At 59.9% G+C, this 27,720-nt stretch overlaps 2 protein-coding genes across 2 annotated transcripts; both read right to left on the reverse strand.

The window, feature by feature from the left end:
• Window positions 1-2,499: 2,499 nt before the first annotated feature.
• On the reverse strand, window positions 2,500-6,119 carry CRIP1 (cysteine rich protein 1). The gene is made up of 5 exons (XM_056497443.1): window positions 5,976-6,119; window positions 3,413-3,507; window positions 3,263-3,320; window positions 3,096-3,143; window positions 2,500-2,839 (listed from the first exon to the last, which is right to left on the reverse strand). The coding sequence occupies exons 1-4, from the start codon at window positions 6,013-6,015 to the stop codon at window positions 3,103-3,105; spliced, it is 234 nt and encodes a 77-aa protein (XP_056353418.1). The 5' UTR covers window positions 6,016-6,119; the 3' UTR covers window positions 2,500-2,839; window positions 3,096-3,102.
• A 9,219-nt stretch (window positions 6,120-15,338) lies between these two features.
• Window positions 15,339-27,700, reverse strand: LOC130256072 (cysteine-rich protein 2). The gene is made up of 8 exons (XM_056497330.1): window positions 27,563-27,700; window positions 19,753-19,847; window positions 18,115-18,172; window positions 17,556-17,696; window positions 17,328-17,396; window positions 16,822-16,916; window positions 16,452-16,509; window positions 15,339-16,328 (listed from the first exon to the last, which is right to left on the reverse strand). Exons 1-8 carry the CDS (start codon window positions 27,603-27,605, stop codon window positions 16,261-16,263), a joined length of 627 nt encoding a protein of 208 aa, XP_056353305.1. The 5' UTR covers window positions 27,606-27,700; the 3' UTR covers window positions 15,339-16,260.
• Between the last annotated feature and the right edge of the window lie 20 nt (window positions 27,701-27,720).

The following is a 27,720-nucleotide window of genomic DNA, read 5'->3' on the forward strand; positions in this document are numbered from 1 at the left end:
GCCTGAGCTGTCCCCTTGCCAGCTGCAGGCACAGGGAAACATCTGTAACCTCTTCAGATGAAGGTCTGTCAATGTGTGCTAAGAGGAATGGCTCAGATGGCCACTGTGCCCCCACAGCTGAAGGGACCCCCTCTTTCTGCTCCCCTCCCCTTTTCTCTTCTCTACAGAAAGTCACAAAGCCAGGGTGGGGAGCAGCAGCAGTTAAGTTTCTAAACCCATCCTGTTTTCTTTCTTTGCCAAAATCTCTTCTGCTTCCCTACCCAGGGCTCGCCCACACCCAGCTGCCAGAGGAACTGTGATGCTGTTTGTTTTTTTGTCACAGTGATGAAGTGTTTATAGCAACTATCACTCCACAACCCACAGACTGATCTCAGCCCAAGCTTAGGAAATAATGGCAGAGGAAGCACAGCCCCTTTCTTCAGGGTCACCAACGGTGGAGTTTCAGGGAAGTTTTGTGCTAGGCATCACCATGCTGTAAATCACCCAACAATTTTGCTGTTCCAGACAGTCAGAAAGCTGGGATTTGCACCTTGCTCTTCCTGCTGCAGCAGCAGCACAGCCAGGGCATCACCACACTGGGAGGGAAGGCACCATCCCTGCCTGTCCAAAGCTCCCACCAAGGCTCAGAACCAAAAGCACCACAGATGAGAGGCACTGCAGACCACACTGTCTGTGCAGTCACACTCCAGGCCAGGAGATTTGCTGTTCCAACAGAGAAAAGGTTGTGTCTGCTGCCAGCCCACCTCCCTGGCGCTGCTGAGCCTCACTGAGCATCCAGGGGAGGCCTGGCCCGGGTGTGGATTTCCTCTCCAAATGAGATACAGCTGTTCCTGCTTCCTCCCCAAAGACCAAAGCAAGTTTTTAAAAAATCAATTTATCCTATATTTTCTTTGACTGAGTCTCCTTGAGGATGTGACCCATGCCTGAACTGCCCAACCTCCCAGCATCAAGGCTGGATCAGGCAGAGAGTGTGGCTTGTACAAGCACAGCTCTTGGAGAGGAATGGAATATCCCAGCAGAAAGTCCTGGGGCTGAAAGCCATCTCAGTGGGAGCTCTTACTGCAGGGCAAGCACAGAAACAGTGCTCTAAGAAGGAGATTTTGGCAGTCAGTAGCAAGGGGCTTGTCCCCAGCCCATGTTTTTTAACACACACATATATTCCCCTGTGCAGCACAGTGAGGCACCTGCAGAACAAGGCTTAGCTGCAGCTGCTCATTTCCTACATCCCTGCATGCACCCAGGACAGGGAGAGATGTCCCCAGCCACCACAAGTACATGGGACCTGAGCAGCAGGCAGCAAACAGCAGCACCCAGCAGAACACTGCCTTGTGCCTCAACTGCAGTGAAAAGGGCTGGCACTTGAAGAGCTGGATCACCCTCTGTGCATCCCCTGCTTTTCCATACCTCTCACTGGTTCCTTCCTCATCCCTGCTGGCTGCTTCTGAAATTGTAGTGCAGGGCTCTGCTGGGAAAGACCCTGAGCCCAATCCACAGCTCCTTTTCCCAGCTGGGCACGCTTATGCAAAATCTTGAGGATGACAAGCCTTGTGTTTGCCACTACTTTAAATGCCTGAGGGAGAACACTATCTCAGTGGCAGGCTGCTGAGATTATATCACTGGCTTGCTTTGAAGCTGAGCTGGCAGGGGAAAGCCATGTCCCAGTGCCACAGAGGCAGGCTGGCAGAGAGGGACAGTGTGGATGGCCAGGAGCCACGGGGCTGTGGATGCTGGCACCCCTGGGAGGCTGCTGGCACCCCTGGGAGGCTGCTGGCACAGGCAGCAGTGGGAGCAGGATGTCCCTACAAGCCCTGGAAGGCTGATGACAGCCCAGCAGCAATAGCCAGGCTTTGCCTTTGACACAGACTCCTGTGTTTGTTGTGCTGTCAGGGTGGGAGGTGAGGCAGCGCCTTGCAGCATCAAACAAGTTTTAATTGGGAGTTTTAAGATGCTTATCAGATCAGGCTGCTTCTGACACCAAGGGTTTTGACACTGGACATGTGTTTCTGAGCCCTGAGGGTTTTGGCCAAGTCCCAGGAAGGCTGATGTGACAGTAAAATGCAGAGCAGCCTCTAAGGAAATGAGTGCATAAACTGTAGACAAAAATATCCCAGTGGGTGATGAGATATCTCTGAATATGTAAATGGAGTTGTTCAGGTTAGGGAAGGACATGGTTAAGAAACGATTTTAGAAACATTCCTCAAGCTGACATCTTTGACATCTGCCAGTGCCATTTTTCCAGTAGGGCAAAAACATGAAACACAAAAAGAGCAAAGCTCTTGTGAGCCAGCTCTGGCTTTCTAGCAGCACACCTCTGTTGTCCCTGCCCTTGGCCTTTTCATCAAAAGCAGCAAGTACCAGGTTGTCCTGGCACAATCCCCTCCCAGCAAGGCACCTCCCTGCCCCAGCTGAGGGCACCTGGAGCCATCACAGAACGTGGGGCTCAACCCAAAGGGCATCAAGGGGGTCCCATGGGCTTCCCACCACAGAGAGCACTGCTGCTACAGGAGGGAAGCATCTTTTCATTTATTAAAGACTGGGAATACAGCTGTGGGCCCGGCCACGAGAGCTGGTGCCTGAAGCAGAGCTGGGTTTTGGCTGGAAGGGCGCGGTCTCCTCTCCAGGCAGCCAAATTTCCTACCCAGCAGGGCAGCCCAGCGTCCCCACCCTGGCAGCACTCCATCTGGAGCACAGCCTCTCTCCACACCAGCCCAGCCTTGGTTACTTATTGCTTGGAACTTAGTGCTAGTCTAGTAGAGGGTGAATGAAAAACAAAAATGCATGTCTGTTGCGGTGTGTCTGTGCTGTCTTCAGGCTGTGCTGGGAACCCTGGACATCAGACCTGGAGAGGGATGGAAGAGAGGAGTGGATGAAGTCAGGAAGCAGAGATAGCCCAGGGACAGCAGTGCTCCAGGACAGATCCTGTCTTTGCCAACGTTATGCCAGCAACAGCCTTTGGCATCCGCTGCTGAGAGCCAGCTGGGGCTGGTGGAGAGGAGCAGCTGGCACCCAGCTCCTGAGCCCTGGTGGCAGGGCTGGGACTCCCAGCCAGCCCACGGAGCCAGGGACAGGAGGGGAGCTCCGAGGCAAGCACCAACCTGAGGTTTATTTGAACGTGTGGCTCTCAGCTCCTCCCCGGCCGAACCCTGGAAGAGATGGAGCGGGGTCAGCACTGCACAGTGAGCACACGGGGGGCTGGAGCTCGCCAAGAGACAGGAGCCCCGAGCCCCCTGAGCCCCTCCACGAGCCCACCACAGGCACCCACCTTTGGGCCCGAACAGGGCAGCGTAGCAGGGGTGGTTGCAGTAGGGTTTGCCATCATGCTGCAGGGAGAGACAGAGAGCATCAGCCCCACCTCTGCTTGCCCCAGCCCTCAGCTGCAGGGGACAGGCACCTCCTGGGCAGCAAAGCTCACCTCTGCATGGCCTCCAGACGTCAGGGTCTTGTTACACTTCTCACATCTCAAGCAGGGCCGGTGCCAGTCCTTCCCCAGAGAAGTCACCTTCTCGGCTGCCACGGAAAGGAGGGGGGTTAGCTGAGGCACTGGACGGGCACAAGGTAGTTTTGGCAGATTGGTTGCCTTGCTGCCAACCCTAGGAAGGATATTTTTGGACATCTTCTCAAGTTAGGGCTCTGTGTTCACACCCAAGTGTGCACACACAGTGCCATGCACACCCAGGAACAGGGATCCACAGCAGCGGTGCCACACCTGGGGTGAGCATGGCTGCATCCATGAGGATGGACGGACCTCTACCCCATCCTCCAAAGACCTGAGGACCTCCCTCCTTCCAACATCAGCCTGCAAGGGGATTCATTTCTCCCCAGTGAGCTGGAGCCCAGCAAATCACTAGAGCTGGCAGAGGTGAAAGGGGATACTGGCAAGGACTGGGGAGACAAAGCCATTGCCACACCCTGCCAACACAAACCAGTCCCCTGCAGCCACAGCCTGGATTCTGCTGGCACCATGGCAAACCATGGAGCTGGAGCCAGCCGTGGGAGGGACAGCATCCTGGAGCCAGGACCTGCTTATGGAGAGAGGGGGGAGCATAGGGCCCCTTTTAATTGGAGCCCAGCAGGGGAGAAGTGTATTTTCTGCAGGCTCTTCATATTGGCACCAGAGCTCCTGGGAATTTATTAAGTGATTTAACAGAGCTGTCCACAGGAATCGTGTCAGAGCCAGCTCTGAACACTGTTTCCATGCCTGCAAATAGGACCAAGCCAGTGTGGGTAGTGCATGCCCTGGGGCAGCCTGAAGCACCTCTTTGCAGTCCAAATATGCCCACAAGAGCCTGTGCAAGGAGCAAGCTGGTGGCTGCAGAGGTGGGAGCGGGGGCAGTGCCCAAATGCCATAAGGCAGCCCTGCTGCTATTCCCCAGTGGCACAAAGGGCCTCCTGTGCCCACAGCCTGGCAGGAGCAGCAGTGTCCTCCCCCTGGGTGCCCCTAGGAGCCTGAGCCTGGCCCGGTGCAGAACCCTCCCATCACAGGGAGCAGAGCCTCCCCAGCTCTTCTTGCACACTTGGGCAGGAGCTCTGCTGAGGCTCCTTACAGCACTCAGGCATGAAGGCAGAATTCCTGCAAACCCCATCCCTTAGTCCTCTCAGCATCACCTCCTCCCCACCCCTGCTCTCTACAGATTTAGCCCAGAGCAGCCCGAGGAACGCCCAAGCAGGATTGCCAGGCTCCAAAATCCTCAGGGTGCCCCAGAGCCAGGCTTGCTCTGCCTCCTCTGCCAGCGCTCTGGACAATCTGCAGGCACAGAAATCAGGCATCCAGCTTGGTCCTGCGACAGCTTTTTCACCCTCCTCAGCCTCTGCATCAACATTTCATAATAAGTGCAGGCGTGCTAAGTGCAAGGTCAAACCCCTCCTTGGCCAAACGGTGCCGGCCCAGCTCCTCCACAGCCACACCTGCGGGCACAGCACACCCAGCTCACCCTGAACAGGGCTGGCACACGCTGCCACCAGCGCCTTGGTGGCTCCTGGTGCCGAGCCACAGGGGTAGATGAGGCACGCCAGCACCCTGACTCGCAGGAACTGCATTGTGCAAAACCCCCCTCCCAAAGCCTGGCTGCAAGCACTGAGCTCAAGGCAAAGCACATTGTCCATAGCAGGAACCACAGCCCCAGCAGCTCTCTGGGCAGTGCCCATGCCACCCCCACACAGGTAGGCATCACTAACAGAGAGCAGCTCCTGTGTTTGAGCCTCCAACTCCTTGGCTGGGCACAAATTGTTGTGGCACAGGCACCAGCAGAGAAGAAATAAAGGATAGAAAAAGGACTTAGTGATTGCACCTGGGTTCCAAACCCCTCGTCTCGAGTGAATCAGAGAGCAGGGAGTGTCTCTAAGCTGCTCCCAGCAAAGCCCCTCGGGTTCAGCTGTGCCAGGCAATGGAGAGGTCTGGCAGAGGAACCTGCCCGTTCCCAAAGCTGGGAGCAAAGTGAGAGGCTCAGACCCCACTGATGCCCTCAGACAGGACAGCAGGTCCATGGCCCCAGAAGGGGCAGGAGCTCTGGGGCCCCACTTTGGAGGGAAGACATCTACGGGAAGCCCAGCAGCAGACAGCAGCCCAACGAGGCTCACACCTACCCTGCAGCTCAAAAATAACACCTCAGAGGTGTCATCCTGCTGTGCTGAAAACGCGTGGGCCACCCACCGACCCAGGCACTTGCCCGAGGGCAGGATTTACCATTGGGAAGGTGCTTGCTTCACCTGCCCGGGCTTTCAGAGCAGCCAGCTTTACCTTCGGGCTCCAGAGCAGCTCAGGGCTGCGGGCTGGGCTGGAAGGAAGCGGGGCTGGGCTCTCGTGCTGCTCTGGGATCACCCAGTGCAGATCTCCTCGGGGGTGGATCTATAGCATCACCCACCCGGGCACCCGCAGCGCAGGGCTGAGCAGCTTTGGGACACCCCAGGGATTTGTAGAAATGGGGTGTGCAGTACAGAACCCACAGCCCAGCCGGGGAGGGGCAGGGAGCCCTTACCGAAGTAGACCTCCTTCTGGCAGCGGGGGCACTTGGGCATGCTGGCGGCTCGGCTGGGCTCGGGACTCGGCTCGCACGGGCTCTGGGATGCTCCACGCCGGCCCCGCCGAAGTCACTGCTCGCCCGCCCCGCCCAGATGTGCGCCCCGCCCCGCCCAGATGTGCGCCCCGCCCGCAGCTGGACGGGACCGCCCGGGGCACGGGCTGCGAGGGCTCCCCAGCCGGGGTCCAGCACCCCTTCCAGCACCCCCTGCACTCCCTCCGCAGCCCACTGCCCCACCCCACTGTCCCTCTGCAGCCCGGCCCTGGCCGCGCTGGGGCTGGGGGGGTGGCCCCGCTCTAATTGGCATCTGCCAATTAATTAGCCACACTCGCTGGTAAAGGCTCGTGGGGTGCTGCCCATCTCCGAGCACAGATACGCTTTTCTCCCAAGGCAGTGTAAAAATCGGCCCCCAGGCAGGGTCTCCTGCCCATGGGGAATTTTGGGGTGCGGGATGAAGCGGGCGGGAGATCCAGGACTGTAGCCGCCCCCCTCTCGCAGGGCATTGGGAATGGCGTGGGCACGGCACATGTGTCACTGACTTTGTCATTTTATTAGGAGGGAGGACTTGTTGTTCCTTTGTGCTTGGCTGTGAAGGAAATGAAAAGCCTATCCAAAGGTCTGTTTTGTATGAAACAATCCTCCCCAGGGCACGTTGCTGTGCTGGAAAGGTCATGAGGGCTTGTGAAAGGCAGGGCGCGCAGTGACTGCCTCCCGAAATGCGAGCCACGAGCAGAGCCCTGCCGACAGCGGATCCCCGCCGTGGGTGCGGGAGGAGACGCTGTGCCCAGAGGCGAAGTTCGTGTTCGGTTGGCGCTGCTTTAGGAGCCAGCCTGGCTCCAGCAGCCTCCCCTCCCTGCACAGTCCCCCTGTGATGCTCTCTGCCGCAGCCAGTGGTCCAGGTCCTTCATCCCCAGTGCAGGCTCCATCCTGCTCCATCCTGCTCCATCCTGCACCTCAGCAGGGGTGTCACCGGCAGGGTGTCACCGGGAGCTGCTCCCGGCTGGGCTGTGAGTCACGCTGAGATGCTGAGACGGTGTCTTGCAGAATGGGAGGGGAGGCAGACATGTCCTTCAAGGGCCTCCACCCTGCCTCCTCCCCGTTCTTCCTGCCCTGAGGCACCAGCACATGCAGACACCCATATTTCACCCATCACATCCCCCTGTGCCCAGACACAGCACCCAGGAGCCCTTCCCCATGCCCCTGATGAAACAGAGGGGACAAGGGACAATCCTCTCCCCCTCTGGTGGCCCTGCTTCCCCTCCAACACGGTGCCAGGCTGTTTTGGGGCCACTGGCTGGCTTGGGCAGACTGCACTCCCTTTTAAGGCAGGTTTTGTGGCGGCCAGCAGCTGAAAACTGCCCTCCTGCAAGGCTCCTCCAGCTGGCCAGCCCTGCGGCCAGTCCCCACGGACCACTTGGCCCAGTGGCAGGAATGTTCCACCCCAGCTGGGGCAGCAGGGCCTCTGCACGGCCCTGCACACTGAGCCTGTCTGTCCACTCCTCCTCTCTGTGTCCCCATGGACTTTCTGGAGATTGTTCTGTTCACTCAGTAGAGCAAGGCCACTGTCCCCACCGAGCCACACGGTGCTCTCTGCCAGCCCAGGCTGTGTGCCTGCCGGCCCTTTGTGGCTCACTGCTGGCTACCAGAACCCACAGACCAGCCTGCCTCACAAGGAGTGAGCCAAAGCATGGTGCTGGTGTGCCCTGCAAACCAATCTAGGTGGGAAAAGCTGCTGTGGGACACAGCCCTGGATTCTGCACACCATGGGAGCCGTGCTGGTCGTGGTCCCTCTGATCAGCAGGCATGCCCAGGGCTGGGGCAGTGCAGCAAAGCCATCTGGCAGAGGGGCCCAGCAGGGAGGGAGGAAGGGCTGCAGGAGCTCCTGGAGCACATCAGCATCTCAGAAGCCCATGGGATGCAGCCCCTTGCCCATTTTACAGGGAGCCAGTCCATAAACACTTGGAATGCCGGTGTGCAAAGCCCATCAGCGCTCTGTGATGGAGCAGTGCACTGAGACCCCACTGTGCTGGAAGGAAACACTGCAGCAGGCTGGCATTTGGGGTCACTGCTCCTTCTGCCATCCAGGGTCCCTCCAGGACACAAAACCAAGCTGCAGCAGTGTGGGAGCCTTCTTGGAGTGCCAGCTCATCCCTCTTCATTGGGGTGCTGCCCATGGTGCCGTGCCCACGCACACAGACAGGGTCACCCAGGGGGCAGCTCCAGTGCTGGGCTCAGACAGCACCAGGGAGCAGCAGGAGATGGGCAGGGGTGGTATTTTCAGCAAACCCAGGTCCCACCCAAAGCATCATTTCAAATCAAGGTTCATAGCCTGGCAGGGAAACAACCCAGCCAGCGCCAAGGGAGAGCCTCTTCAGCAGAGCAGGGCTTTATCTTATCTGCAGACCTTGTTCCAGCTAATTTAACATTAGACTGAGCATGCCTCAGCTGTCCATGCCCTCTGATAGGAATCTGTGGGTGAGGCTGTGTCCTGAAGCATCCGGCGCCAGCGCTCCCCGATGGCATGGCAACAGTCCTGGGAAAACCTGGGCTGCCTCATGTGTTTGTTTGGCTGGGGTTGTTATGGCCAGGGCTGTCCCCTCCCTTGGCAAGGGCCAGCACCAGCTCCCCAGCTCCATCTGTGGAGGATTTTGTGCAAGGTGCCTCCAGCCCCCAGGAGTTTCTTGGGCTGCTGGGGCAGAGTTGCGAGTCAAGAAATCCTGGGTGTGCCAGAGCTGCCTGCCCAAGTATTCCCCTCAAGCATCTTGGCCACCAGTGACTCCTGCAGTAACAACTGGGAAAGCCACTGGCATTTTTGGAGGCAGGGCGGTGACATGAGCCAATTTGGGTCTGTTTTGCTAACACAGCAAGGAAAAAACAGCTATTTCCATGTAGCAGACCAGCCCATCTGCCTGGGCAGTAGCTCCAGGCTGCCCCACCTTGCTGGAGTGGGGTAGGGGCTTCCATAGATCCCACAGCCCCCCAGCACCCTTGCACAGAGGGGAGAGGATGCACCATGACCCAGAGGCCAGTGACACCCCGGTCCAGCATTGTCCCAGCACTGTCACAACTGTGATTCCTGCCAAATCTCCCTCCCTGGCCACGCTTGTGCAAGTCAAAGGCCCCCTCAGCCAAGACTCTGCTGTAAAATATGCACTACCCAGCCCAGCGTGGAGCTCTAATTTGACAAGGAAATTACAGGGTGGCTTGGAACAAGGCTGGCAGGAGCTGGGGGGAGCTGCCAGGCGCGTGATCCCATCAAAAGGCCCGTGGAGATGCTCGGTGAGCCCTGCAGCAGGGGCTGGAGGGCTCTCCCCCTCTCCCCTGCCATCACCTCCAGATTTGCACGTGGCTAATCCCATTAGCAGACAGACAGGAAAACAACGGCACGAAGGCGGCTGTCAGGGCAAAGCACACCCTGAGGAAAATCTCTGGGATATGTCTTCATAAAGCTGACAGGCTGGGAGTGACTGTGAGCAAGACAGCAGCAGGAAAGGCCTTCCAGGAGTGGGGGGCTTGGGGAAGGGCTTGGAAAGGGGCACTCTGAGGGTTTGTGGCACACCCACCAGCTGCCACTGCATGGTCTGAGCCTGGACTGACGCTCTGCCACGCCAAAATCTGTGCTCAGTGCCCTGGGGACACAGTGCAGAGCCGTCCTGCCGCGGGCACGGGCAATCACATGTCTGCCTGAAACTGTAAAAACGCTCCCAGGCCACTCCAGGCTGCCCCCAGAGCCCCTTGCCAGGTCAGCTCTCACCCTCCGAGGCAGGGTGTGAATTACCATGGCTGGGTTAATGTTACACCCCACGAGCAATAACAAACAGGGATGGAGAGCTGAGCACGTGGGGACACAACAGGGACACGGCTGTGACCTCCAGAAGTGGGACAGAAGGGTGTGGCAGCTCTTGTCCACCTTTCCAAGCCTGCCAAGATGTGGAAAAGCTCCTCCAGTTTCACCCAGGCTCCCCCAGTCTCCCTGAGTACAGTCTGGCCAAAGTCTCCGCTGCCATCTGCTCTTTCCTGCAAGCTTTCCATTAGTGGCAGCCCAAGGAAACCTCCTGGCTAAATCCTGCTGGGGGAGGATTTGGTTCATTTTCCTGGCATGGCCTGGCTGTTTCTGTTGTGGCTATCAAATGGAGCCAGGATTGTCAAGGAAGCAGAGTCTGCTGCTTTGGAAAGCTGCCTGGTGTCCAGGAGGCGTTGCCTCTGCCTGCCAGGGAGATGCACATGGGTGCTGGGGGCTGGCAGGGACCCTGGACACTGCCCAGGGGCTGCTCACAGGGGATCTGTGCCAGGGATCACCTCCCTGGCAGCACTGCTTGCCCTGGGCTGGCTCCAGGCTGTTGATGCCACACCTTTAATTCCTGGTTAAAAATTCACTGGAGGTGAGGCAAAGGGGTGCAGAGGTGTTTGCTCTCTCTGTGAGCACGCTGCTCAGCGTGGTCATGCCATGGCAGCAGAGCAGGAAGGTGAAAAGGATGTGACTGCTGTGCTCTGACACCCCCTGGCATGACAGAGGGGCCAGGGCAGAGCAGGAGAGGGGAGGAAAGGAGGAGAAGTACCAGGTTTGCACAGCCATCAGCAGCCTGCACACCTCCATCCCGTGTAGCTGGACAGATAAATCTGACCATAACACAAATCCAATTCAGCTAGTTCATACCAGAAAATACATAAACCAGTCCCTAAGTGAGCAGTGATGAGATAGATTTGAGCTCAAACAGGAGACCTCAGCCAACCCAAACCAATCCTAACACTAGCTGGAGAGCTAGGTGGTGCTGAGACCCTGAACAATCAGTTGCCCAAGCACAGGAGTTTTGAACCCTCTATAAAAGAGAGTTCAAAACAATAAACCACACTGTTTGTCCCATGATCTCAGTGCCTTGAGTCATGTGTCTGTCTCCAGCCCACAGCCATGACCAGCAGTCTGCCCCAGGGCACTCCAGGAGCCCCCTGAGCTCCCCAGGATGGTTCCAGCTGCTCACCCTACCTGAAAACCTGAAGGTTGATGCAGAGCTCCACCTGCATGCTGGGGATGCCCCCAGGCAGCAGTGCTGGTGTGGGGGGCCAGCAGGACCCTCCCTCCCCAGTGCCTCAGCCAGAGCCTGCACCAGCAGCTCTCCCTGCCCCAGGGCACTGGGCTGGCACGGGGCTTTACAGCCCAAATCCTTCTCCTCTGCTTGGTTTTGTGCCATTCCTTCTTCCTCATCCCTGCAGGCTCTCCTGCACCCTCTGCAGTATTTACAGTCAGTTCTTTAACCTGCCACTGGGGCCCAGCCAAAGCTCAGGCAGCCCAGGAGGAAACCTCTGCCCACCCCAGGGAGTAGCTGAGCCAGCTCTTGGCCCTGGTGGAAACAAGCTGTGCTTACTGGGCCACTTTTAATATCCCATCTCAAATCATTTCTTCCAGCACTTCATCCCTGTTGGCTCCTGTTTATTGACTTCCCAGCAAATGCTTTCAATCTGTCTGGATTCCCTGCCTGGCTGTGCTGCTCTGGCCCCCAGCACCCCAGAGCCATCCTGTCCTGCCATCTCCCTCTGGTTCAGACCAGAGCTGAACTCATCATTCCTACCCCTCCTGAGCCCATCCCTGGTGTTATCCATGTGTGCTGTGCCTCTCTAGAAGCAGCCTTTGTGCACTCTCCATCCCTTTTGTGGGTGATGAAGGACAGCACAAGCCCTGCAGCCCCATTGCTGGTGGCACAGGCACCCTCAGCCTTGTGCTGAGAAGCACCACTAGGTGACAATCCTGCTCCTCCTGCAGCCTGGGGACACCCAGGCTGGCACCCATCACCCAGACTGCCCTCAGAACACTCTGACCAGCTGGTGAGTTCTCTGCTGAGCTCTGCTGAGCTCCCAGGAAACCTGGGAGCCAGCAAATGAAATGGCCCAGGACAAATTCACAGGCCTTGGGGGATTTCCAAGCAAAGCTGCATCCACTTTGTTCTCTATTTTCATCTGCACCCTGGAGAGCATGTCTGTAATCACCAGGGCCCTCCAACTTTTTTAGCCCACTAGCAAGTAAAATATTTGACATCCCTGAGGGGAAGGATGTTTTCCAAGCCTCAAGTAAAGGAGCACTTTCAGCTCCACATAGGCCTCCCAAAAATATGCACCAAGGACTGGAGGCCAGAGCTGCCTCTGAGCTGCTTGAGCACAGTGCCACTCTGCTGTGTTTGTGCCCCACACTGACCCAGCACACACAGATCATCCTATGCAGAACCTTCCTACAGCCTTCAGGTTCCTGCTCTTAATGCCTGCTGTACCTGGGGGACATTTAATGTCACGATGGAGGGGGGACACTGCCCACCCAGAGCTCTGCCAGGCAGCTTGTGCCCTTTGGTGTAGCAGGATGCTGTGATATTTGCAGGCTTCCCAGCACTCCCCAGGGCAGCAGAGCTGAATTCTGTCTATTTTTAATTTCAATGCATTCCTTCGGCAAAACTCTCATGGGGAAAAGAAAAAGTAAGGATTAAAAAAAAAAAAAAAAAAAAAAAAAAAAAAAAGAAGGAAGGAAGAGAGGAATTGAGGAGAAAAAAGCCAGCTCATGGTTTGGGATCTTGTTGGGATTGCTGAGACTTGCTGGTTTACATTTTGGGGCCATCAGGGAAACTCCCTGCTGCAGGGGATGGCCACAGGCTAGCAGAGCGAGGTTGGCTAATTAAGCTCGTTAATTAATGATGGGAAATGAGAGTTGCAAGGGGAGATGGATTCGTGCCAGAGGCGCTGCTGGCAGCTCTAGTGGGATGGGCACCGCTGCTGCAAACTTGGCAAGTTTTGGCTGTGAGAGCCCAGCTGCGGGTCAGGGGAGGAGCCGGCAGGGCGACACTGCTCTGATTTACAGCGCAGCCTTGTCCCTAAAGCATCCGCGGGGTCGGCTCTCTATGGAAACCCCAGAAAAACACGGACACACCGAGCCCGCTCCCGACCCGGAGCTGCCGAGCCCTGGGCGCCTGGGAAAAGGCTCCTGGGATGGCTGGAGTGGGGAAAAACCACTGCCCTGAGCCGGGAATGTCACTGCTGTGCCTGTCCTGCACCCAAACACTGCCCTGAGCTGGGAATGTCACTGCTGTGCCTGTCCTACACCCAAACCACTGCCCTGAGCTGGGAATGTCACTGCTGTGCCTGTCCTGCACCCAAACACTGCCCTGAGCTGGGAATGTCACTGCTGTGTCTGTCCTGCACCCAAACACTGCCCTGAGCTGGGAATGTCACTGCTGTGCCTGTGCTGCACCCAAACACTGCCCTGAGCTGGGAATGTCACTGCTGTGCCTGTCCTACACCCAAACCACTGCCCTGAGCTGGGAATGTCACTGCTGTGCCTGTGCTGCACCCAAACCACTGCCCTGAGCCGGGAATGTCACTGCTGTGCCTGTGCTGCACCCAAACACTGCCCTGAGCTGGGAATGTCACTGCTGTGCCTGTGCTGCACCCAAACCACTGCCCTGAGCTGGGAATGTCACTGCTGTCCTGCACCCAAACACTGCCCTGAGCTGGGAATGTCACTGCTGTGCCTGTCCTACACCCAAACCACTGCCCTGAGCTGGGAATGTCACTGCTGTGCCTGTGCTGCACCCAAACCATTGCCCTGAGCTGGGAATGTCACTGCTGTGCCTGTCCTGCACCCAAACACTGCCCTGAGCTGGGAATGTCACTGCTGTGCCTGTGCTGCACCCAAACACTGCCCTGAGCTGGGAATGTCACTGCTGTGCCTGTCCTGCACCCAAACACTGCCCTGAGCTGGGAATGTCACTGCTGTGCCTGTCCTGCACCCAAACACTGCCCTGAGCTGGGAATGTCACTGCTGTGCCTGTGCTGCACCCAAACCACTGCCCTGAGCTGGGAATGTCACTGCTGTGCCTGTGCTGCACCCAAACCACTGCCCTGAGCTGGGAATGTCACTGCTGTCCTGCACCCAAACACTGCCCTGAGCTGGGAATGTCACTGCTGTGCCTGTCCTACACCCAAACCACTGCCCTGAGCTGGGAATGTCACTGCTGTGCCTGTGCTGCAGATAAACCACTGCCCTGAGCTGGGAATGTCACTGCTGTGCCTGTGCTGCACCCAAACCATTGCCCTGAGCTGGGAATGTCACTGCTGTGCCTGTGCTGCACCCAAACACTGCCCTGAGCTGGGAATGTCACTGCTGTGCCTGTCCTGCACCCAAACACTGCCCTGAGCTGGGAATGTCACTGCTGTGCCTGTGCTGCACCCAAACACTGCCCTGAGCTGGGAATGTCACTGCTGTGCCTGTCCTGCACCCAAACACTGCCCTGAGCTGGGAATGTCACTGCTGTGCCTGTGCTGCACCCAAACCACTGCCCTGAGCTGGGAATGTCACTGCTGTGCCTGTGCTGCAGATAAACCACTGCCCTGAGCTGGGAATGTCACTGCTGTGTCTGTCCTGCACCCAAACACTGCCCTGAGCTGGGAATGTCACTGCTGTGCCTGTGCTGCACCCAAACACTGCCCTGAGCTGGGAATGTCACTGCTGTGCCTGTGCTGCACCCAAACACTGCCCTGAGCTGGGAATGTCACTGCTGTGCCTGTCCTGCAGCTGTGCCTGTCCTGCAGCTGTGCCTGGGCAGGCAGCAAGCCAGAGGCTGTGGCTGGCAGCCAAGCCCCTCTGCTGGGCAATGGAGCAGGGCTGGGCTGGACTGCATTCAGCAAGGTCTCTGTTTGTCTCTGTTTGTGCTAGCACACGGGCCAGGGGGATGCCTGGGTCCCCAGGGACTCTTGCCAGGACGTGACAGAAGGGACGAGCCCAGGCAGCAGTTCCCAGAAGCTGTGTTTGGTTTGGCAGCCCAGAGCTCCCTGCCTCGCTCTCCAGACACCCAGCTCCAAAGGGGAATAGCTGGATGATGCCTGCAGCCAGGCCTGGCAGCAGGGCTGGGGTCTGCCTGGGCACAGGGGCTGGCCAGGGCCCCCACACTGCATTGCTGCCCTGCTGCTGCCAGGCTGAGCTTTCCCCATGCCAGCCCCACTCAGGCACTGTGCCTGCTCAGCCAGCCCAAGGCTGGGGGGGACAATGGCACCTGCTCTTTAAATTTTCTCCACTTGTTTCCCACTCCCCAAAGCTGGGAAGGATGCATCCCACCCCATCCCATGGATCCCACCCCATCCCATGGATCCCATCCCACCTGCAGGGCCAGCACAGCTTCCTACAAGCCTGTTGTGCTCACAGGGCACAACTGGAGCTGCTCAGCCCGGCCCCAGGAGCAGCCAGACACAGCAGCAGGCTCCCTCCTTGTCGTGGGACCCCAGGGATGCTGTGTGGTGTGCACAGCTCCCCCACCTCCACCCGGAGGAGCTGAGCTGCACAACACATCTCTCAAAACCTTTATTGTCAGCAAATAACAAAAGTCAGCCCTGCAGCAGCACAGGGAGCCTGAAGGGAGTGGGGTGCTGGCACCCAGGGCCCCCTGCCCCAGCCCCCTTTCCTTCCTCTGGGCAGCAGCAGGGCTGGGAGTGCACGGGGGGACGGGTGAGATGGGGGGCACGTGTCATTCTCCAAAGCAAGGAGCACATTTACAACTGCTTATAAATAAACAACAACGAGGAGAAACCTCCAGCTCTGGGAAGCAGGGGAGGGTCCTGCTGCCCAGGCCACCAGCCCAATGTGCTCTGTCCTCCAAAGGTGGGGAGGGGAGAGGAGAGGAGAGCCCCTTCCACCAGGGCTGCAGCTGCCAGGTGCCCCCGGGGGCATCAGGCTGGGGGGCATCAACCTGAACCAGAGTAGGTTGGGCACCTGCCTGGGTGCACCTACAGGGATGCAGGGATGTGCCAGACCTAAAGGTGGACAGGGCCAGCGGTGGGACCCAGGGATGGAGCCTGGGAAGGACCAGGAGAAGGGCAGTGCTGCCAGGTGTCCCACACCTCCAGCAGCTGGTGAAGAGCAGGGCTGGGCAGCCCAAGCACTGAGGGACAGCCTGGAGCACCCTCCCATGGCACCCCCCATCCCCATCCCACACCAGCCCTGCTGCCCCCCACCCTCGGGGTGCTGGTGGGAGGGCTGGGGAGGACAGAGCACATTGGGAACCACCAGAGATCCCTTCTACCTTTGCCTTAAAACACTGAAGCTTATATTAGAGACTAGGATAATAACAACCCAGGGGCAGGGCTGTCCTGCCCGGAGCAGTAGAGACAGCAGAGAGGGGACAGCTCCGTGGCCAGCCTGGTGAGACTCTGCTCAGGTGGAGCAGGAGGTTAGTACAGGGGCACAGAGCATGGGGACAGCTGGGGACACTGCCTAGGGCTGGTTCTTCGCCTCAGGGTCTTTGTCGTAGATGTAGCTCCCCACAGCTCCGGTGTTGACACCTGGAAGAAACAGGAGGGTGAGGACAGGGGTGTGCTGCAGGGAGGTGTCCCCTCTGGGTGGTGGCACCAGCAGGACAGGTGTCCCTGGGCTGGGTGCCCACCCTCCCTGCCCCCAGTGCTCACCCTTTGGCCCGAAGAGGATCCCGTAGCAGGGCTTGTGGCAGTACGGCTGTCCGTCGTGCTGTGGGGACAGAGACACAATCCTGTCACCTGGGCTGGGGGCCGGGGCAAATCCTGTCCCCAGGATGTGCCCACCTGCCTGGACACCTCTCTTGTTGTTTCCCAAAAGGCCCAGAACTTGGCCAGGCTGCTCCCCCTCAGGATGGCCTGGGACATCCCAGCCACGACCAGGATGGCCTGGGACACCTCAGCCATGACCAGGATGGCCTGGGGACATCCCAGCCACGACCAGGATGGCCTGGGACACCCCAGCCTTGCTCCCCTGGCATCCCCAGGTGTGCAGGCCAGGGTTCTGAGGCTGGCACCCCCTTACCTCGGCGTGGCCCCCCGGGGTCAGTGTCTTGCTGCAGCGCTCGCAGCGTAGGCAGGGACGGTGCCAGTCCTTCCCCAGAGAGGTCACCTTCTCAGCTGGACAGGGACAAGGACAAGGAGGGAGGGTCACACCAGCCCCCTGCGACATGCTGAGGGCAGCATTCGCCATGGGGATACCACAAAATCCCAGGAGAGCCCTGGGGATCTGCAGCCTCCCACACCCCTCTGGTGGCTTGCAGGTGACACAGGATGGCTGAGGACAGCGATTACCACGTGGGAGGTGACAGCAGGGGACACAGTGCAGGCAAAGCCCAGGAGTATATCCAAGAGGGACCATCCCTGAAGGGTCATCCCTCTGTAGCCACAACCCCCTGCTGATCCAAACCCCACTCCCAGCCTCTCTGCATGCCCCAGGGTTCCTGCACAGAGCCCAGCCCCGTGGGGCCATGTCACCCCATGGGGCCATGTCACCCCAGGCAAGCACACACTGCCCCCTGGCCAGCTTACCAAAGTAGACCCTCTTGCCACAGCGTGGGCACATGTTGGGCTCCCCGGTGAAGGTGGTGACACTGGAGGCTGGAAGAGAAGAGGACACGAGCCTGGGAAGTGAGGGGACATCTCAGCCAGGTGGGGAGGACCCCACACACCAAGCCTGCAGCCACAGCATCACCAAACACAGTGGCTCTGCAGGGGCTGCCCAGCATGGCAGAGGGCCTGTCCTGCCCTGCCCCTCACCTTTGCTGGGTCCCTTGGGAGGTGCAGCATTCACCTTCCTCTCCTCCACCTTCACCGGGTGCTCGATGGGTCCCGGGGCCGTCTGCCCCTCGATCTGCGGCTTGTCGTAGATGTAGGAGCCGGCCCCGCCGATGTTCACCCCTGCACAGGGGCACACAGGGGCTGCCTGGGACCCCTGGGCTGCCCATGTACCCCCAGCCCCTGTCCCACCTCCCCCAGCCCTGCCCAGCCAGCCTGCACGTCAGCCCTGCCTTGCTGCCTCCTGACCCAGCCACATCTGCGATGGGAGAGTAACTCCACCTTCTGTCTGAATGGGAATTTGTTTTTTAAAATATTTTAAAAAAAAAGGCAGCTGTCAGAATAGATTCTTTCCTTCCCCTCCAGCAGCTCTTCCCTCCCTCTGCACAAGCAGCAGCCTGGGACTGCAATTTTCTGGCTCGATGCTCAGCCCACATTAGCTTGGCTTTTGGGATGTTGCTGAGGCCACTGTGGGGGTGAGGGGACGTGGCCCCTGCTGCAGCCCAGCAGAGCCCCAGGGGCAGGGGGCACACAGACCCACCTTTGGGGCCGAAGAGCGTGGCGTAGCAGGGCTTGTGGCAGAAGGGCTTCCCATCGTGCTGGGGAGAGAGAGAGAGGGCACTGTTAGCATGCTGAGCCACCATGGGGATGGGGCATCTTCATCCTCTGTTTAGAGACCAGCACAGCCACGCCCACACCCTAAAATGCCCCCAGCTCGGGGTTTAGCCCCCCTGAGCACTCCTGCATCACCCACTGGGGCTGCTGTGCATGGGGCTGCTCAGCCATGGGCACCCCATACCCCATACCCCATACCGTGTGGCACTGGGCATTGCCTCAGCCCTCAGCCCACCCTGGGGGCTCTGAGCTTGGCCTGTGCCTGCCTTGGGCCAGGACCAGAGGCCCAGCCCAGCTGCAGGGACCCCGCTATCGTCTGGGCCGTTATCACAGGAAGGCGATAAACCCCGGAACTCCCCACAGCCGCTTCTCCTGGGCCAGCTGGAACCCAGTCCAAGAGAAAAGAAAGAGTGTTTGTGGCTGGGGCAGGGGGCCAGCCAGCAGGGCCTGCCTGGAAAACCCACTGGGAGCAGGCAGGATCCCACTCCATCTCCTGTTTGGCCCCGCTCAGCATCCCAGCCCTGCTGCTGCCCTGCGCTCCTGCCCTCCATCCTTCTGCAAGGCAGGGGCTCCTTGCCCACCAAGGGCAGGGAGGCAGCTGAGCAGAGGTGCTGGGACAGCCAGAGGTGAGGCTGGGGCAGTGATGGCCAAAGGCAGCTGCAAAATATTGCAAGGCTTAAATGCGAGTGTTCTCACAGCTTTACCGTGCCAGAGGGGAGGGTAAATATTTGGCTGGTCTCCCCAGGACACCTTTCCAACCTAGCCTCCTCTAAAGGAGGGAGGAACAGCAGGGAAGGGCCAAATCTGCTCTCAGCACAGTCAGTGGGGCTTGGCTGCCATCCCCTATGGGAACAGAACCCAACCTTATATGGAGAAGCAGCAAATCTGGGCTTTACCCAGCCTGGAGCACAGATCCACCTCGCTGGCAGGGCAGGCCCTGCTTCCCCACGGGCTGGGGGCCGCCAGCACGGCTGTGCCTGCCAGAGCCAGGCTAAGGAGCTGGTGACACTGTGGAATGACAGGTGCTGTGCAAGCCCAGGGCGCCGGGTGTCACACGGGGACACCGCTCTGCACAAACACAGTTGTGTCCCTGAGCCTGAGCAGCTGCCACCTTCACACAGGGGCATCACAGCCCAGCACAGGCTCCAGGGCACAGAGAGCACCGAGCTCTCCCTGCCACGGCAATCCAGGCATTCCCCACTCCTGGTGTTTGTAACCACAGGCTCCGGGCACACACCCCTCCAAAGCCAAACAAGCCTGCCCAGAGTGTGGAGCTTCAGCTGCTCTCCTGGGGCATGCCAAGCCCCGCCACAGCTGCCTGGGAGCCCAGGGTGACAGAGCAGGGACACCACACGTGGTGCCAGCACCACTCTGTGGCTCGCCCAGGGCTGTGCACCAGAGCACCCTGAGCTGCAGCAGCAGCCACAGCCTGTTCTGCTGGGCTTGCACGCCCCACACGGCATCAGATACCTGTTCTTGGATTCCCCAGGCCTGTTCTTGGCTTCCCCAGCCCCATTCTTGGATTCCCACCCCAGCTCCCCCTGCCCACCCTGGCAGCCCTTACCTCAGCATGCCCACCCGGCGTCAGGGTCTTGTTGCAGCGCTCACACTTCAGGCAGAACTTGTGCCAGTCCTTGCCCAGGGAGGACACCTTCTCAGCTGCAGGGGACACAAGAGAGGGGTGAGCCGTGCCCAGCACCCCCTGAAGCTCCTGTGGGACTGAGGGCAGTGGGAACCATGGGGGGGCCGCACCCCAGAGGGGCTGCACTCGCCCACGAAGGGCTGCTCACACTGTGGCACTCAGGGCACAAGCCCCCAGCCTGTGACCGCTCACAGCACTGCCCCAGCCATCCAGGAGAGGATGAAGGCCATCCCAGCTGACAGCAGCCGCCATCCCACGGCCGCTTTCCCACGCGCCGCTCCAGCAGCGGGAGCGTTCTCTGCCCTGCTCCCCGTGGCTATTTTTACCCGCCACGTTACCCGGCATGACTTCACTCCCATTCAAATATTTGGCGTTTCCATGCCCACCCCGCCCGTGCAGCCACACTCCCCCCACGCACGCCCTCAGCTGCAGCTCCAGAGATGCTCCTGCAGGAGGGGAGCACAAACAGCTTCCACTGTCACCCAGGGAGGACATTTGGCCCTGGAAAACACCTGTCCCCCTCTCCCCCAGCCTGGGAACAGGCACAACGTGTGGGTGGGCTCACAGCCACTGTGCTGGCACGGCCACAGCTCGCTGCCAGCACTGAGAACGGCGTCAAGAGGGCAAATTCAGGGAAGGCATCCCCAGCCTGGCACCATCCTTCTCCCTGTGCCCCCACGGATTCCTGCTGGCCCTCCCTCTGCCCTGCACATGTGCACAGACAGCTGGAAAACAGCGTGAGCCCGCTAAAGCCACCGTAAAACTAAATCAGGAGAGCCAAATAAAATATTTAACATGCGACTGAAAGCGCAACCGGAGCCGGCCCCGCTCGGTGAGAGACCTCCTGTGCAGTGCTGGGCTTGTCCCCAGGACCTCAGCAAATGTCACCTGCGGCACCCAGTCGAGATGGGGGTCAAGAGCTCCCCGAAGGGCAGGTCCTGGCTGCTGGAGCCACCCTCCTCCCAAGGCAAACAGCTGCATCCGGGCCGTGCCACGAGGCCAAGATAAGCCGAAACAATGGCATCACCACCCAAAAATTCCGTCCCAGTGCAAAGCAGGACGGCCGGCGGTGGGAGGGGCAGCGGGGCAGAGCCACAGCCGGTGCTCCACGGTGCACAGGAGACTGCTGAGAGTGTCCCCAAGCAAGCACGTGGAAAATGGCCTGTGGGGACTCACATCAGTTGGAAAAACTCCAGATCTCTCTCCTGCTGATCAGCCAAACCCAGGCAGGAGCAGACAGCAGGGCAAAAGGGATGCCCCACCAGAGGCTGCCCGAAGTAGCCATGGCTAATCCCTGCTGGCTCCAAGCCCAGGGGCTCAGGAGGGCCTCGAGGAAGGGACCAGGGCCAGAGCTGCCCTCCTTTTCCTCTGCAGCCCTCATCTGCCCCTGGGATCAGAGAAGCAGCCGCAGGGTGAGCAGCCCCCAGAGCAAGGGCAATACAGAGGTCCCAGCTCCCCCCTGCAGCAGCCCTGCATCCTGCCAGCTCCTCCCCGGGGTGACCAGGGAGGGAAACGGAGCGTGATGGGCTGAAAGCCGAGCCAGGGGCTCGGGGCCAAAGAACCGCTGGGCTTTGTCACAGTGGATGCACTCATAGGCTGCGCTCCCCCCCTGCCCGACCCAGCGCCACGCCACAAAGCAGGGAGGAAACTCCCGGCGGATGTTTTCCAGAGCCCATGGCAATTGTAGCCGGCCACAGCCCCCACCAGCTCCTTCCTGCTCCCCCAGTGAACCCCCAAGAACATTTCAGCAGATGGAAATCCTTGCTCCTCCCTGTTGGATGCATCCCCGAGCCAGGCGGAGCAGGAGGGATGCAGGGAGCAGCGAGGAGGCTCCAGGAGCACCGGGACAGCCCGGGAACCACGGGGGTGCCCCCACCTTCCCATGGAAATGCATCCCAAAGGCCGGCCCGGCATGCTCCGGCTGCAAACAAGGATTCCCGGGGGATGCAGCCGGGAGCGGCGCAGCCGGGATGCCTTTCCAGAAGGCATTGTTCGCACCGAGCAGAGGAAGCAGCTTGGAGCCACCCCAGCCCATTTCCAGGGCAGCAGCATCGCATAAATCACAGCGCAGGGCAGGGACCAGCGCCCAGATTTCCTGTCGCTCGGCCGCAGCTGCGCCGCTGTTGCATCAGCTCCGGAGGAAAAGGCGCTGCCACATCCCCCTGCTGCCGGGGGAGCATCCCAGGCTCGGGGCAGGGAGCAGGGCTGGCGGCACAGGGCAGACGTGGCACTGCCCCAGCCGTGCCACCAAGGGCCGCTCCCCGCGCTCTCAGCGTCACACCGAGCAAACAAAGAGCAGCTAATGCTTATATCCTAAAACTGACCTGCTGCTTCTCTCCTCTCAGGCTAGTCACAACTGGGCAACTGGAAGGGGCATAATTGCAGCGGATATATATATGGTTTTTTTTTCTCTGTTTTTAGATATTGCACTCACATCCTGCTCTGCCCCCTGAACTCCCCCCTTGCACACAGCCGGATTTAAACCAGCACCCCCTGGAAGGGCAGGAATTCGGCCTCTGCCACAGCGTGTGTGTGACTCAGGGGTTTGCCAGCCCTGTGTGGGGTGCCCGTGGATAATAAACCCAGGGGAACCCCCCGAGGGAGGTCTGGGGGCTGGGCTGGCTCTGTGCGGGGATGCAGCCGCACTGCCGAGGGGCTGTCAAGGCAGGCTGATCCCAAGGCTCCGGAGCAGCCCCGCCCTAGACACAGAATGCCCAGCCCTAAATTCCCCTCCGTGCCCAGACAAAGCACTGGCACGGCCGGAGCTGGGCGCATCCTCTCGGGAAGGGAACGGAGCATCCCTCCTCCCAGCTCCTGCGCCAGCCCCAGCCCTCGCACAGGTATTTCCACAGCCTGACGTCAGTGCTGCTCCCAGGGGGAGGCTTGTTCAGCTGCGTCTCTGCAAAGGGCTGGGCTGTGCCCCATCCATCCGACAACAGCCCTGGGAGAGCAGGGGAAGGGCTGGCAAAGGCAATGTGGCAGTGAGGATGCCAAATCCCCACGGGGATCCAGCGACAGGCATCCCTGGCAGAGAGGGATGCTGTCAGGCTGGCTGTGGATGCACTTCAAAGCAGCTGCAGACACAAAGGAATGGAGAAAGAGAAGTGCAAGCAGAGGAGCCTGGTAAATGGCTGCAAACAAAGCCAAGAGCCGTGAGCCAGCAGCTTCATCCTTTCCCCAGCTCCTCACCAAGTGGCCAGGACATGGAAAAGGTGGGAGGGCAGGCTGGGGGTTTCTTGTGCTTGCCATGCCAGGACATAACCCAGCCATGCTGCACAGCCCAGTGCCTGCAGTGCCTGCCTGTGCCCCTCAGCCCCTGCCCAGTGCCTGCCCTGGAGCAGCTCCTCTACCCCACCCCACACCCTGATTTGTGGCCAAATGTGTATATTTAGCTTCCCTGCAGCAAGGCAAGGCAAGGCAGCCCTCCAGCTCGCTGGGCTCCCTCCAAGAGTGCAACAAAGCCAGTTCAGCATGCCCTTGCTGCAGAGCAGAGCAGGGAATATCCCAGGGGGCTCCTGCTTCCAGCCATGGGAGAGACAAGGTCTGCCCCAGGATCTGAGCCACTTGGGTGCTCCCAGCCACAGCCCTGATGCACAGTAACTCTCTTTTCCACCCTGCTGCTCCCTGCCTCTCCCCTGGCACAGCCTCACCTACTGCAGGAACTTCCCTGGCCAGGAGCCTCCAATCTCCCCCTCTGGTTTGCAGGGCCAGCAAGTCCCTCCCCATTCTCCACAGGGATTCACCAAGCAGCATCTGAATGGGATGCATCTGAGGTTGGGCTGTGTCTGTGCTGGAGAGGATCAGCAGTGCTTCCAGCTGATCCTGAGTCCAGGGAATCAGCTGCTTTCCACAGCAGCTCTGCATGTGAGGCATGGCAGGCAGGACCCCTGCAGCCCACACTGCTGGGGGACACCAGCAGAAAAATCAGAGGCCCACCTGCAGCCCTCCCTGCTCACAGCCAGGGCAGAGTGGCCAGTGAGAGCTGGGCACAGGCAGGCACACACACAAACCATTCCCTGGGCAGCTGCTGGCTCAGTGCACACTGTTCCTTCCTTCTGCACAGTGAGATGTCAGCTCTGGCAGGCAGTGCTGGGAGAACAAGACAGTTCCTTGGCCCTTTTCAGCAAGAGCAGCATTCTGGGACGTGCTGGAGCAGCCAAGCTTGTCAAAGTGCCCCTCACCTCCCTGTTTAGCCCAGGATGCTCAGGTCTCCCTGGGGCTGCAGCACTGGTGCTCCCCACCAGCAAGCACACAGCAGGATGGGGGCACAGCTCCCTCCATCCTCATGCCAGGACCATCTCCCTCCATCACCTCCCTGGCAGCTTCAGGGCCCTTGCCAGGAGCAGGGGGCACCACCATCCCACCCCAGGCAGAAGTGGCACCACAGCTCATGCTCCAGGCTCTGCCTTGGATTGCAACACTGCAGTGACAGATTTTCCACTGCTTCTTGCTTGGGCGTTCCCACTCCACCTCTCCTTGCCTTTCCTTTCCTTCCCAGCCCCATCACCTCACCTCTCCCCATCCCTGTGCTCCTGCCAGGGACCTGGAGGGAGGATGGGAACACGAGGATCTCTGTCTGCTGGAAGCTGGGACAAGGGTGCAGGACTCTGTAATCCAGACACCAAACTGAGTCAGCCAGGAGCAGCCCTGGGCTGGCAGAGAGCTGCCTGCCAGCTCCAAGCCTCCAGCACCCAGGAGCAGCCCCATTCCCACTGCTGCCAATGCCAGCACCACACTGCCAGCAGCCCCAGCAAAGCCCAGGACACAAGAGCAGGGGGACCCACCCCCCACACTGCCCTGTTCCACATTCCTGCAGACCATTTTTTGTGGGTTTTGTTCCTGAGGGAAAAACTGATGCTAATCAGCCTGTTCTTCAACTTCCCACAGAGGCATCCCTCCCATCGGCAGGGCTCGGAGCAGGGAGCAGGGAAGTGCAGCATCCTTAGTTACTGCTCTGGAAGATCCTCTCACACTCCAGACCCGGCAGGAGGCAGATCCCAAGGAGCCCAGCCCTGGGTGTGCCGACACTGCACTTGAGCTGCTTCCTTTGTTAGGGACTGCCATGGAAATCCAGCCCTCCTGCCTCTCCTGCCCCATCACCATCTCCCTGCCTGCAGCCAACCACAGCAGTTACTTATTAATTGCACAGTGGCTTCTGCAGCTTGAATTTCGCCGGGCTGAGCCGGCAGGGAGAGCACCCCTCACCTGTGCCCCACACCTGGGGTCAGGTATCTGCTGTGCCCACACCCGGGGTCAGATATTTGCTGCAGGCAGGGCTTGTACCCTCTTCTCTTCCCAGCTGGATGTCCTCAGTCCCCCTCTGGAATTCCACCGGCAAACCCACGCTGGAGAGCAGCTTTAAGGCCGGGGTGGGGGGTACTGAGTGACTCCCACCTGCTTCCCAAACAAGCAGAGCCTCCCACCATTCCTCACGCTCCCCAAAAAACCACCCGCGGCCGGACCCCGCCGCACGTGTGCCGGCTGCATCCCTGGGGCTTGCGCCTGCCTCGTGCTCGGGATGGGAAAACAGGAAAAACCCCGCTGCCACAATCCCCCGCTGTTCTGGGAAGAAAGGACGGCAGGCGGAAAGGCTTGGCCGGGGCTCCCGGTGACCCTGCAAAACTCATTTAAGGCTCAGCAATGCGAGAGGGAGCCGCGGGAATGTGTGGCTGTTTGCAGGAGAACTCTGGTCCCTCCGGAGTTTGCTGCCAGCAGTGATAACCCAAAGCCCAGCCCGCTGCCACCTGCCAGCGCGGGATGGGAGCTGGCCCCGCACCCTCCAGTTAAACATTCACTCCGTCCAAGGCAGCAAAGTCAGCCCAAACCGTTCCTGGAAACAATGTCACAGACCTTAACCTCCTCTGAAAAAAAAAAAAAAAATAGAAAAAAAAAAGCCAAAAATCTATTTTTGTATTTCCCTGTGCTTTTTAAAGGAAAAAAACTCATTCTGCAGCTCAGGAAACGCCCACATCCTCCTGACTGCGCAGGGAGGAGCCCGCTGGATTTTTCCAGGGAGCATGAAGCAACAGGCGCGCTGGAAATGAGTTTTCCATGGGTACCCGGGAGCCGGCGGCATTTCTCGCCCATGACCCGCTGCAATCCCAGGCATCCGGGCAGCCCGGGCTGCCAGCGCTCATTCAGCACAGCCTCCCGAACAAGCGGGGCTTTATGAATCCCTGAATCACCGCCCCGGGAATTCAGGAGCGACACCGAAGCCCGGGCGCGGAGCTGCCATCGCCGTCCCGCCGGGAGGAAAACCCGCCATCCTCGCAACTTGCATAGGGATTTCATGCATGGAACCAACGGGCTCAGGTTTATTCTTCCAGAGCCGGGGCGGCTCCTCAAGGAAAAGCTCAAGGCATCAACAGGGACATGCTCCAGCCTATCTCAACTCCGAGCATGGAGAAGTTTTCTGGGCTTGCTCCCGTTTCAGCTCACCGCCATCCCCCCTGCCCAGGTCTCTGTCAGGTCCCCACGCGGGTCAGGGACTGGGACAGGCACCACTGCACCCACAGAAACCCTCCCAAACCGAGGGCAGGGGTACAGCCCTGCTCAGCCCCAGACCACATCCTCAGGAGACACAAATCCCCCGGGACACGGGGAGGGAAAAAGAGCACGGAGGCTGCTGGGGGCTCCTCCTGGCACAGCCTGGCCTCCTCCTCCTCCTCCTCCAGCAAGGCTGGGGCCCCCGAGCCCAGCTCGGACCCCCCCACGCAGGGCAGGCTCATCCCCGGAGCCAGAGCAGCAGCTCTGCCCCCGGGTCAGTGCCCAGCTGGCCGGGCAGGCACTATTTTCTGCTTAAAAAGGAAAAGATTCACACAAAGAAAGACATCCGAGGGGCCAAGCCCTTCCCACCCACACACAAATAGGTTTATTTAAAGGAGGAAGACAGCAAATTCCTATTTCCCTGTGTTTACTTGGAGATGGCCGGAAAAGAATGAAAGCACCAATGCCTCCAGTGCTCAAACATCATCAGGACCCTTTGGTATTTCTCCACCAAACAAACACACCGAGGCAACAGGGGCAGGAGCGGGGAGAGGGGCAGGGAGGGCTGCAGCCAGGCCAGCCGGACCCCGTGGGGCTGGAGCTCTGGATCCACCCCCAGAGCCATCCTGAGCTCACGGGGCAGTGCCGAGGGTCAGGGGGCACCACGGCCGAGGAGCAGCCCCTGCTCCCACCTCCCTGCGAGCCTCAGCCAGCCCCGCTTCCCAGAGCAGCCACAAGCCCAGGCAGGGACTCCCTGCTGCCCTAACCCAGCCCAGCAGCCGCCTTTGCACAAGTCCCGTAGAAGCCCAAAGCCTTCATTAGCTCGCCCAGCTGCGAGGCGAGACAGGGAGGGGTGAGCGCACACCTGGGGCCAGGTTCGCGGGGAATCAAAGGAAGCGGCGGGGAGAAGGTTTTGTTTGCACCTGCCGCTGCCAAATTCCCCGCCCCAATCCCGGGAGCCCCCATCCCACCGCGGCCGTGTGGGGCGGGCTGGGCTGCGCCGACCCGAGCCAGCAGGTGCCTGGGGACAGGAGCCACCCCAGGGGCGGGCACGCACCCCCTGTGCCCCCAGCAGATGCGGGGCAGAGCACCCGGGGCTGCCGCGGGGGAGAAGGAGCGGGTGAGCCCCGGGGGGAGCTGCGGGCTCATCCCGGTGGGGGAAAGGGCTCAGGGAAGGGCGAGGCGGGGATGAGCGCTCTGAGGAGCCGGGGATGCGGGCAGGGGATGCGGGGCGGGATGCGCTCACCGAAGTACACGGTCTTGTCGCACTTGGGGCACTTGGATGCCATGGCGGGAGAGCGGAGCCGAGCCGTGCCGAGCCGTGCTGTGATGTGCCGAGCCGTGCGCCCCGCTCCGCCCGGCCCCCGCCCACCGCCGCCCGGGGGGAGCCGGGGCGGGGCCGAG

The sequence above is a fragment of the Oenanthe melanoleuca genome, chromosome 8, assembly GCF_029582105.1.
Source record: "Oenanthe melanoleuca isolate GR-GAL-2019-014 chromosome 8, OMel1.0, whole genome shotgun sequence".
In the NCBI taxonomy this organism is placed as follows: domain Eukaryota; kingdom Metazoa; phylum Chordata; class Aves; order Passeriformes; family Muscicapidae; genus Oenanthe; species Oenanthe melanoleuca.

Bases quoted from the DNA above. Each gene is read 5' to 3' on its own strand.
- CRIP1 (XM_056497443.1), bottom strand. From the start codon at position 6,015: ATGCCCAAGTGCCCCCGCTGCCAGAAGGAGGTCTACTTCG. The intron at 3,508-5,975 runs GTAAGGGCTCCC...TTTCCGTGGCAG, and splicing joins CCAGAAGGAGGTCTACTTCG to CCGAGAAGGTGACTTCTCTG. The intron at 3,321-3,412 runs GTGAGCTTTGCT...CTCTCCCTGCAG, and splicing joins CGTCTGGAGGCCATGCAGAG to CATGATGGCAAACCCTACTG.
- LOC130256072 (XM_056497330.1), bottom strand. From the start codon at position 27,605: ATGGCATCCAAGTGCCCCAAGTGCGACAAGACCGTGTACTTCG. The intron at 18,173-19,752 runs GTAAGGGCTGCC...CTCTCTCCCCAG, and splicing joins CGCCGGGTGGGCATGCTGAG to CACGATGGGAAGCCCTTCTG. The intron at 16,329-16,451 runs GTGAGCACTGGG...TGTTTCTTCCAG, and splicing joins GATCCTCTTCGGGCCAAAGG to GTGTCAACACCGGAGCTGTG.